Source organism: Pholis gunnellus, assembly GCF_910591455.1.
Source record: "Pholis gunnellus genome assembly, chromosome: 10".
Taxonomy (NCBI): domain Eukaryota; kingdom Metazoa; phylum Chordata; class Actinopteri; order Perciformes; family Pholidae; genus Pholis; species Pholis gunnellus.
The window spans coordinates 8627020-8638275 of record NC_136537.1 but is presented as its reverse complement, the minus strand read 5'-3'; the positions used below and the strand labels follow the sequence as shown (position 1 = coordinate 8638275).

At 43.9% G+C, this 11256-nt stretch overlaps 1 protein-coding gene across 1 annotated transcript in view; it reads left to right on the top strand.

Moving 5' to 3' along the window:
* Window positions 1-10927, top strand: part of cyfip2 (cytoplasmic FMR1 interacting protein 2) — a 19598-nt gene extending 8671 nt beyond the window's left edge. The window contains exons 10-30 of the mRNA XM_079167394.1: window positions 1-19; window positions 186-423; window positions 590-742; window positions 1455-1594; window positions 1742-1889; window positions 2282-2435; window positions 2539-2695; window positions 2784-2880; window positions 2960-3036; window positions 3145-3253; window positions 3348-3467; window positions 3571-3770; window positions 3861-3948; window positions 4083-4226; window positions 4385-4475; window positions 5594-5724; window positions 7393-7465; window positions 7562-7656; window positions 7821-8059; window positions 8726-8873; window positions 8975-10927. The exon at window positions 1-19 is cut by the window's left edge and continues 70 nt beyond it. Coding sequence (XP_079023520.1) covers window positions 1-19; window positions 186-423; window positions 590-742; window positions 1455-1594; window positions 1742-1889; window positions 2282-2435; window positions 2539-2695; window positions 2784-2880; window positions 2960-3036; window positions 3145-3253; window positions 3348-3467; window positions 3571-3770; window positions 3861-3948; window positions 4083-4226; window positions 4385-4475; window positions 5594-5724; window positions 7393-7465; window positions 7562-7656; window positions 7821-8059; window positions 8726-8873; window positions 8975-9142 — 2789 coding nt within the window. The 3' untranslated portion in view covers window positions 9143-10927. The remainder of the gene's footprint in view (window positions 20-185; window positions 424-589; window positions 743-1454; window positions 1595-1741; window positions 1890-2281; window positions 2436-2538; window positions 2696-2783; window positions 2881-2959; window positions 3037-3144; window positions 3254-3347; window positions 3468-3570; window positions 3771-3860; window positions 3949-4082; window positions 4227-4384; window positions 4476-5593; window positions 5725-7392; window positions 7466-7561; window positions 7657-7820; window positions 8060-8725; window positions 8874-8974) is intronic.
* Window positions 10928-11256: the final 329 nt, after the last annotated feature.

Here is an 11256-nt window from a genome sequence, read left to right as displayed (position 1 = left end):
ACGAAGAAAACAAGTCCAAGTAAGAGGACGTGTCTAGCCATTTATATATACATTTATATATATATATATATATATATATATATATATATATATATATATATACGTAGTGTACAGAAACCAGTCATCCTTGACCACCGCGCCATCTGCTCCCGCCCGCCTCCACCTTTTTCCATTTTTGTGCCCAGGTGGACGTGCACCCAGAGCAGCATCTCGCCACAGTACAACCTGTGCGAGCAGATGGTGCAGATCAGGGAGGACCACATCCGCTTCATCTCGGAGCTGGCGCGCTACAGCAACAGCGAAGTGGTGACGGGCTCGGGCCTGGACAGCCAGAAGTCCGACGAGGAGTACAGAGAGCTGTTCGACCTCGCTCTGAGGGGTCTGCAGCTGCTCTCCAAGTGGAGCACGCACGTCATGGAAGTTGTGAGTCAAAGCGAGGGGTCGATTTGTGTTTAGGGGGGGGAGAAAAAAAACAAACCTGCTTTTGCAGCAGTCAATATGCCTGGGGCTTTAGGTATGAAAAGTTTTGTGGTTTTGAAATTGATCGTTGTAGGTTTGATGTATTTATAGCTCTCCCTGTCTATTTCAGTACTCTTGGAAGCTGGTCCATCCCACGGATAAATTCTGTAACAAGGACTGTCCAGGCACAGCGGAGGAGTACGAACGAGCCACGCGATACAATTACACCAGCGAGGAGAAATTTGCCCTGGTGGAGGTCATTGCGATGATCAAAGGGCTGCAGGTAAAACACCGGTGACCCCCGACGGGTGTCGAGTAGCTCTTTTGTTCATGCTTTTAAGAGCTGATGGCCAAAGGACGTGTTCTCTGTACATATATGAACGGATATGCAGCTTATTTAGTCCGAAAATTGTACATGTAACATGAGAAGCTGTGCACCAAACATCTTTGATGTCGTCCATTGTTCACCTTAAATAAATAGTTTGACATTTTGGGAAATGCACTTATTTTCTTTCTAGCTCGGGGTTAAATGAGACGATCACAAGCACACTCGTATGTGTGTGTTAAATATGAAGCAAGAGCCGGGAGCCGGATAGCTTAGCTTAGCATAAAGACTGAAAACAGGGGGAAAGTGTTAGCCTGGCTCTATCTACTCTTAGGTTCTTCATTTTTCGAGGAGGGAGAAGGAGTTAATTAATTAATAAAGGTATGTATATGTCAGCATTTTAACTGGGTAATGGAACCTTTTGTTGATAACCACATGAGACACACATTATTATTCAGAGCTGAGTGGTTTTATGTCTTAAAACCACGTCTGGATTGCGTCTTTAATAGACAGATATCTGAGTGGCTTCTCTTCTAACTCTCTGCAGTAAAGTCAACAAGTGTTCTTCCCAAAATGTCAAATCATTCCTTTAATACTGAGTTGGAGCCCTCGTGGCCGAGATGACGATGACGATGATGATGATCACAGTGCTGTGTAATGAACTGTGCAGGTTCTGATGGGCCGAATGGAGTCCGTGTTCAACCAGGCCATCAGGAATACCATCTACGCAGCGCTGCAGGACTTTGCCCAGATGACCCTCAGAGAGCCTCTGCGCCAGGCTGTACGCAAGAAGAAGAACGTCCTCATTAGGTAAACGCACACACACACACACACACACACACAATGATGATTTGATCAAATGTACATTTAACTTAATCTCAAGGCTCTTGTGTTTTTTTTTTTTTTTACCCTTAAAGACCTAAAGAGCTTCTATAATCCTGTTTTCTTCGTCTGTAGTGTTCTTCAGGCCATTCGTAAGACTGTGTGTGACTGGGATGGGGTGAGGGAACCCCCAAATGACCCCTGCCTGAGGGGGGAGAAGGACCCAAAAGGTGGATTTGACATCAAAGTGCCCCGCAGGGCTGTAGGACCCTCCAGCACACAGGTGAGACGTGGAATGGAGAAAGAAGCCGAAACAGAATGCTGTCGGTACTGACTGTAAACAAAATGTTTCACTGAAAACATGCCCGTCTGAACTGGTATACTGGAATCACAGTAGCTATAACGTTCACATATCTTCTGACTTACTGAATAACTACATTTACTGTATGTCCAAGGCTTTTATTCTGAAGGTCAAAAATCATTTCAACATTCCCTTTCCTCCCAAAATAGTGCAAATTCTTCTCTTGAATTGACTCAATACGATGTGCAAAGTATAACCAGAGTCATATTTAATAATGTGGTGGCAAATTATTAACAATGGTTCATTTCATTAGCACCCTGAAACGTGTTGCGAGGAACGTTTTCACCTTTTTACCCTTTGCCTTCCCTCTGCAGCTGTACATGGTGCGCACCATGCTGGAATCATTGATAGCAGATAAGAGCGGGTCTAAGAAGACTCTCCGCAGCTGTCTGGACGGACCCATAGTGGTGGCCATCGAAGACTTCCACAAACATTCCTTCTTCTTCACACACCTGCTCAACTTCAGCGGTGAGTAGAAAACTGTCAACAAAGATTGTATTGTGTCAAAAAATTGAAGCAGCTCTTGTAAAAATGACCTGACCTCACTTTGTGTGTCCTCCCACCGTTCCAGAGGCCCTGCAGCAGTGCTGTGACCTGTCCCAGCTGTGGTTCAGGGAGTTCTTCCTGGAGCTCACCATGGGTCGCAGGATCCAGTTCCCCATTGAGATGTCCATGCCCTGGATCCTCACCGACCACATCCTGGAGACCAAGGAGCCCTCCATGATGGAGTAAGACAAAACTCCCATTGTTTGGGTTTTTGCACCTTGAGGAAACGGACTGCGTTTTAACCACCATTTCTCCCCCCCGCTCCTCCAGATATGTGCTGTATCCTCTCGACTTGTACAACGACAGTGGCTACTACGCTCTCACCAAGTTCAAGAAGCAGTTCCTTTATGATGAAATCGAGGCCGAGGTGCGGTCTTAAGACCATCACTTGAATACACGTACAATTCGAATGCGGCGCACCGTCATAGTGTTGTTCTTGTTCTCAGGTAAACCTCTGCTTTGACCAGTTTGTCTACAAGTTAGCGGATCAGATATTTGCCTACTACAAAGCGATGGCTGGAAGGTACAGTAGAAGAAGTGACTTCCTCTCTCTACGTTTGGAATTAGTGGCAGATATTGTAGCAGTCCTCCCGAACGTCCTCTAATACATCACATGCTACGTGTTTCACAGCGTCCTCCTAGACAAGCGCTTCAGAGCGGAGTGTAAAAACTATGGCGTGATCATCCCGTACCCGCCGTCAAACCGCTACGAGACGCTGCTCAAACAGAGACACGTGCAGGTACCTCTGTCGCTCGTGTACCTTTTTTTTTTTTCCGGCAACTTATTTGTGTGTTCTACCGTATTTCTTCACCGTTCCTCCTGGTTTCTTGCAGCTGCTAGGTCGCTCCATTGACCTGAACCGTCTGATCACCCAGAGGATCTCGGCGGCCATGTACAAGTCCCTGGACCACGCCATCAGCCGCTTTGAGAGCGAGGACCTCACTTCCATAGTGGTGAGACGAGACCCCACTTAAACAAAAGCCGAGCTTTCCCCTTCATATCCTCGTCAACCTGTGTGTTTTCTCATACGAATCCCCTCCTCCCTCCTCCCAACAGGAGCTGGAGTGGCTGCTGGAGATCAACAGACTAACCCACCGGCTCCTGTGCAAGCACATGACCCTGGACAGCTTCGACGCCATGTTCCGCGAGGCCAACCACAACGTCTCCGCTCCCTACGGGCGAATCACGCTCCACGTCTTCTGGGAGCTCAACTTCGATTTCCTGCCCAACTACTGCTACAACGGATCCACGAACCGGTCGGTGTTGTCGGTGTATGGTCGCAGAGATACATTTTCTTTAATAGCTGGGGTTTTTTAAAAATTTTTTAAACATGGTTTTCTCTTCAGCTTTGTGCGCACAGCCATTCCCTTCACCCAGGAGCCTCAAAGAGACAAGCCAGCTAACGTGCAGCCTTACTACCTGTATGGGTCCAAGGTATGGCGCCGCTGATGACTTGAGTTTTATACAACAGTCAAGATGCTTGAATTAGAATGTGTGAAGGAAACCCGTCTCCCTACTGGTCCAGGTTAACCCGGCTTCTGTTCCTCTCTTCTTCCTCTCTTTCGCAGCCTCTGAACATTGCCTACTCCCACATATACAGCTCCTACAGAAACTTTGTCGGCCCGCCCCACTTCAAGACCATCTGCCGTCTCCTTGGTTACCAAGGCATTGCTGTGGTGATGGAGGAGCTGCTCAAGATTGTCAAGAGCCTGGTATTTGTCTTCATTTTCCATAACACCCTTAAAAACCCTGTTCCCTTCCTCAGTTTGCTGGATTCTTACCGTGGTTTTTCTCGTTCTTCTTCTCTCTTTGTGCCCTCTCTTCCCCACTAATCTGCTGTGCTCCATCTATCTTCCGTGTCCCTTTGCAGTTACAGGGCACCATCCTGCAGTACGTGAAAACCCTGATAGAAGTCATGCCCAAGATCTGCCGCCTGCCGCGCCACGAGTATGGCTCTCCAGGTGAGCTCCCGGTCTCCACTGTTGGATTATTGGGGTTATTTCAGTTTATAACATCGTTTTTTATTACTTTTAGATGCACAGAAGGGTGGTGGACACATTGAAGACAGAAATGCATGAAGTCATTTATCTGTAACCTGAACCCCACTTGAGTCAGATTAATATTAATGCGCAACCGGGTCTATTTTTGTTATTTATTTGTTGCTACAGTCGGTACTTCCCGTTTTTAATTCTAGCTCAGTCGCCCTCCTTGCCGACCGCTCTCGAATTTTGTGCTTCATGCTACCTCTTTGAGCTCAGTCGGGACTCGGAGCCATTACTGAAATAAAAGATTACTTTGGAGCCACAGTTAACACATTTGCGGCGCAGAGCCAGCCGTAGAAAATGCTGACAACATATAAACCACTACATCAACGAGAATCAAACAGCCGGCATTGTAAAGCAGTTAGGAGGGGTGTAAAAATGAGCCGATTGGGGACACGGCCGGGGGGGAAATAGCAACTCTGCTGCAATGGTAATCAAATTTGGGATAGGTTGTATATTTCGATAGAATTACATCATATACACCAAGAGTTATAAAGTATATATTTGTCAACAGAAATGCTTTAAAATTCAAAGCAGGCACACGTAACTGTCCTATTTCAAAAGCGTAAAAGAAGCTCTACTTTTCATGCTCGCTTACTTTGCATCTCGGTGTCTTTCCTCGCCTGCCTCTGTGCGTGCAGATCAGAGCGAAGTCAGATGTGATATCCTTATGAGGAGCGCTCAGTGATCTGTAGATTACTGATGTTCTGTGCACTCACTCCTGTACCTGGCTTACTGCCTGTGATCTTACTGTCCGCAGTCAACGATCTTCCCGCCTCGGGGCCTGATGCTCGGACCGAATGTGGGTCAGGGTAGAGACCCGCTGACTTCCCACAGATTCATCCTGGTAGCGATAGATTATCAATGACATAATGAGGTATTAGCGGCCGCTTACTGCTTGGCTGCAGGTTTGACTTTAGAGATCAAAAAAAAAGAAAAAAGAAAAAAAAAGGAGGTTCAATAATAGACTTCTTTTCTTTTTTTTTACGAAAATGTGAAAATTTAACGAGGTGTCGGGGCTGTTTCTGCCATTGCAGGTATCTTGGAGTTCTTCCACCATCAGCTCAAGGATATCATTGAATATGCAGAGCTGAAGACGGATGTCTTCCAGAGCTTAAGGGAGGTGGGGAATGCCATCCTCTTCTGCCTGCTCATCGAGCAAGCTCTGGTAGGCCATTTCCTTTAGTTTCCATTTCCCTTCTTACAAGTTATCACCGTATGAAACCCTTGACCCTATTCCTTATCTTTCTTTGTTGTTTTGACATGCTATATATGTATTATTATGAATCCATGCCATATTAGCTGTCCTCCCTTTTTATTCCACTTCTTTCCCAACCTTTCCAGTGTTGGTCCCTCTGTGGTCCTATGCTCAGTGCTCAGGGTCCACTACTGTGTCTTGACTGCCATGTTTTTGTGTGGGTGACCAAAAACCTGGTGTGCCTGGAAGGTTTCTGCCCAATTTCCGATGTTGATTCGCATCCTAAATCAAATAAGACGGACAGAAACTTTCCGGCCCCCAGTCCTGGTGGCCCCTAATATGTGTGATCTTTGTTGTTTTCTTTTCTGAAATGCAACTCTATTTTTCATTTCACGCTGGCAACTCCCACAGGTGGTAAGGATTTAGGTTTTATCTTAAAATAACAGAGTCGGAATGTCTTTTTTCTCTTCTATCTCTTAATTGGTTTGGGCTGCTGTGTTTCTTCTTCTTCTTCTTCTTCTTCTTCTTCTACAATGTTAGTTTGGCACAAACGGCTTCACCTCCAACCAGCCATGGAAGCAAAGAGACATTTTTACTCTCCTTTTATTTCACCAAGAATTAAGTGACAATACTACTTGTAAAGGAAAAGGAGTGTATGTATTTAAAGACAGACATTTTTTATCAAGAATGTAATATGCTGTAGTAGAGCATCTTTTAAGTCCTTGTCTTCCATGGAAGAGGTGATCATATACAGGTTGGTCTGGTTGGTTGTTGAGTCTTGTGCTAAACTCTGCACTTCTTCCTCCAAACGCTCTTCTGGTTCTGTGTGTTTGTGCTGCCCGTCTACGTAACACTACTCAGCTGTCACTCTCTTTACCATTTCTGTCTGACTGCACTGACCTGTGTGTGTGTGTGTATTGGGTGTTTGTGCGTATGTTGGTTTGGATTACCTGTGTGTGTGTGTGTGTGTGTGTGTGTGTGTGTGTGTTACTTTTCTTTTTTGATCTGTGCATGGCTCTTTTCTCATTCATCACCCTTTTTCATTTGAAGATAGTTTCAAGGTGCTGCTTCTCTGCATTTAGTTTGATTTGTAGCACGCTGTCTTGACTAACTAACTCACTGTCATCACGACAAGCACCCAGATAATTAAGCATGACCTCACATAGCTAGAACACCACTAACACACTGACAGTGTTACCCAGAAGCGTTTGAGTTTATTGAGACAGATGTAAACTTGATCTCTTGCTGCTGAAGCAGATGAGATGGGATGTTGTGAGAAATGTGTAATCCTGCGTTCACCATGGCTTGATTAACAAACACTCATTCTGTCATCTTGTCTCCTTCTCTGCATAGTAAGCTGACAACAGTGTTGAGTAATCCGTCGCAATATGGAGCTCATGGCAGAGTTCTTATAACTTTAAACGTTTAAAATATGCTTTATTAAAAGCTGTCACTCTTTAGAGATATATCATTTTGAGTTAAGGAATTCAGCTTGGAGTGTTTGGGGGGGGGTGGGTTCTTTACAATCAACATTGCCTTATGGTTACCTGCATGCTCTAAGGGTGTCCATAAAGCAAAGTGGGGGGGGGTGCTCTTTGAATTAAAATGACCCTTTCTTGTGTTGTGCTTCAATTTTAGTCCCAGGAGGAAGTGTGTGACCTGCTTCATGCCGCCCCCTTCCAGAACATTCTGCCCAGAGTCTACATCAAAGGTATACAAAAGGGTTGGAAGCACTTGATGCATTGATTTATGTGTCATTTTTGCACAGCGTCTACATGTCCCTCCCTGCGTTTGTTGTGTCGTATAGAGGGAGAGCGTCTGGAGGTGAGGATGAAAAGGCTGGAAGCCAAGTACGCCCCTCTCCACCTTGTGCCTCTAATTGAGAGGTTGGGAACCCCACAGGTGAGTTCAACATCACTCTGTCTTTTAAGAAGGCAGACAGACGTAATCCTTTATTTCTCCCAGTTATTTACGAGTATTTAGTATCATACCTGATGAACTGTGCCTGCCTTAAAACGTCACTACTGACGATAATAATGACGTCTCCCGGCTGTTCTTCTCACCAGCAAATCGCCATTGCCCGTGAGGGGGACCTGCTGACCAAAGAGCGTCTGTGCTGCGGCCTTTCCATGTTCGAGGTCATCCTGACGCGCATCCGCAGCTTCTTGCAGGACGGGGTGTGGCGCGGGCCTCCGCCCACCAACGGCGTGATGCACGTCGACGAGTGTATGGAGTTCCACCGCCTGTGGAGCGCCATGCAGTTTGTCTACTGCATCCCTGTGGGCACACACGAGTTCACAGCGGAGTAAGTGGCACCTGGCTGGTTTGTGTACAGTCGGACTGCATTTGGAGTATTTCTTTTTTTTTTTTTTTCTTTCTTTTTCAGACCACATCTGCAGCCAAACGTGGTGCATGTTGGTTTGTCAATATGGAATACAATTAGTCTGTTAAAAAAATATTTTATATGGACTTTATTTCCGGAGGTTTCATTTTGATTCAGTAAAAATGGCAGAAATCTGGCAGAATTTTTTTTTAAAAAGTACATCGGAAAAGTTTTTACTCTTAACTTTGGTGGAAAAGTTGACGTGTAACGAAAGAGAAGATGTGGTGAAGCTTAAGGGAAACTTTTTCAGCTCCCGTTGATGTTCCTCCTGCTCCTTCTGCCGGAGGCAAAGCATTCATCATGCTGCCACTTTATGACATGGCTCTACTTCAGTCAAGTTACCTTTTTGTTCACATTGTCAACCCTTTCCCCATCAGCAGCTGATAATAACAGAAGGTAGACTTCAGAAGAAGTGAGACACTGTTGCACAGTGAATATTGTAATCTTATCACAACTTCTCAACTCAATTTTAGCTGATGGAAATGTGCACTAAATTGCATTTGATTTTGCTGACACTTCATAAATGTGTCAATTACCTCACTTCAATGGGAAAACGACTCATGTGTTTTTACGTGCCTTGCCTCTCAGGCAGTGCTTCGGCGATGGGCTGAACTGGGCCGGCTGTGCCATCATTGTGCTGTTGGGACAGCAGCGTCGTTTTGACCTCTTTGACTTCTGCTACCACCTGCTCAAAGTCCAAAGACAGGACGGCAAGGATGAGATCATCAAGAATGTGGTGGGTAAACTTTTAACCGCTCCATTTACATTCACACCGCTTAATATTGTCCCACTTATTCCCTTTTCTGTCCTTTTTTTTTTTCTTCTTCTTCTCGACAGCCCCTGAAGAAGATGGCCGACCGCATTAGGAAGTACCAGATCCTCAACAATGAGATCTTTGCCATCCTCAACAAGTACATGAAGGCGGTGGAGACGGACAGTTCCACTGTGGAGCACGTTCGCTGTTTCCAGCCTCCTATACACCAATCCCTGGCTACCACCTGTTGAAATAGACCCTTCACACACACGCACACACACACACAAAACACATAGCTGTGAGTCAAATTTCTGCCTCTCCCTGGTCTTGTAGAGGTGTAGATTACCACGATGGCTCCACACTGGCTTTAAGAATCCAAAGACAGATCCTCTCAAACTGTTCCTCTCTCTAAAATGTGTCTGTCTTTGAGTCCTTGAAGCATTTTAACCCTTAGAAGTGGACCAGGCCAGAGGCGGAAGTGTATATTCACACCGTTTTGCTTTTTATTTCACTCTCTGTGTGGCTCTCACTCAGACTCATGCATGCCTCCTCTTATTCCTTCCGCTGCACACCTGTGGATTGGACCGCTGACACAAAATGCCAAAAGAGTATCTCTATCATGTGATCCGAAGTCCCGGCCGCTGGGACTCTTAAAGGCCTTTTCAGAATTTCCAATCAAGAGCTGAGACAAAAGTAAATCGAATAATGTTTAAATAAAAGACTAAATAATTGCGAGAAAATAGCATATTTTCTAAGTTATATAAAGATCTTTTAACATGGTGCTCTTAAGTGCTTCTACAGCTACTAATCGTACTAACGCAGGCATCAGTACGCCCCGTGCTACCATTATGCGTGTCCTCTAGTATGACCCCAAACCTGTATAGCGTGATACATTGCAAACTCTTCACTCATTTGTATGATAATCGGGTCTGCCCTTTGTTCGTGGTCCGCAGTGTCTATCACCATGATGCGTTTAAATCCTTCTTCACCTGCTTGCTTTCAAAAGGAATGAAGCTACATCGCGTTCTTGATTTGCTTTTATTTATCTCTCCCCCCACATCAGTTTGATTTTTTTATGCTTCCTCCTGACACATTTTAATTCTGTACAAGTTCCGCTGTAAATTTCACTGTTGAACTAAGTGAAGTGTTGAGTGTTGTAATTGTTTTTGTTTTTAATTATTAATATTTTAATTTACACATCCGTGGTATACTTGCCTCTCTACTACTGGCTGGAAACCTCATCAACTGTATTTTTTTTTTTTTCTCTCTTTTGTCTGTCGGAAAGATTTTTTATATTCTGTACATGAATACAGTGGTATTATTTACAATTTAGGAAAGACACCTCCTCATCTGGGTAAATGTGTTGACTTTTTCAAGAGCGAAAAAAAACAAAAGATTAGAAAATACCTCTAGGTTGTATAAAGACAGTGCTGTACTAGATGAACCTGTTCTCAGTGTGAATGGATGATGTTGGTCTAGCAGACCTATTAAATATTCTGCACATAAAGGAAAACAACATAACTAAAATGTCAGTTATAATTAAAGGGCAGTTTATTAAATATAGTCAGTATTTACTATTGTTGGACTTTTGCTTTAGATTTAGCAGTGTCATCAAAACATGCTAAATTTGTCCCTATTTTTTCATGTGAAGGAAAACAAATTAATTTTAAGAAGTAACCCAACCCAAACTGCCCTGTGGTCTTTTTCTGCTCTGTTTTGAATGAACAAACTTTCTTTTGTAACTCGAGTGTCTTTTTATCATATTTATTCAACTCCGACGTATTGTTCATTTAAAGGTTAATCTAGTTGAAATGAAGGTACCAATGTATCATCTCAAAACCTTAGCATGGCAAGTGTAATTTATTGTCATCAACGGCTCCATTTGTGACATGAGGCTTTGTTTATGATATTGTTGTACAAGTGACCATGTTTTCAAGTACAAAAAAGTGGAGAAAAAGAATATAAAGTGTACAACAATGGTCCTGCAAAGGATTTGGAATTATGTTGTATTTCCATGAAATAAAAAAATGTTTAACTGAAAAAAGGAAGTTGTGTTTGTATTTGCTTTTCAAAGAGTTTTACTTTTCAGTGCTCCTCACTCGGTATTCAAGCAGTAAACACACTAGTTGTAGACACTTGTATGCGTTCTAACACAGATAAGCTATATTTGAGGTAATTCTTAATGGATATAATGACAATTTCGTTTTTTAGAAACCTATTATGCTGCTATGTTATGAAACTCACTTAATGTGAGCTGGGAAGGCTCACCCCCCCCCCCCCCCCCCCCCTGCAGGATAAGCGTTATGGATAATAATGATTGGATGGATAGTATAAATACTTCAAATACTTTATAACGCATTAGACG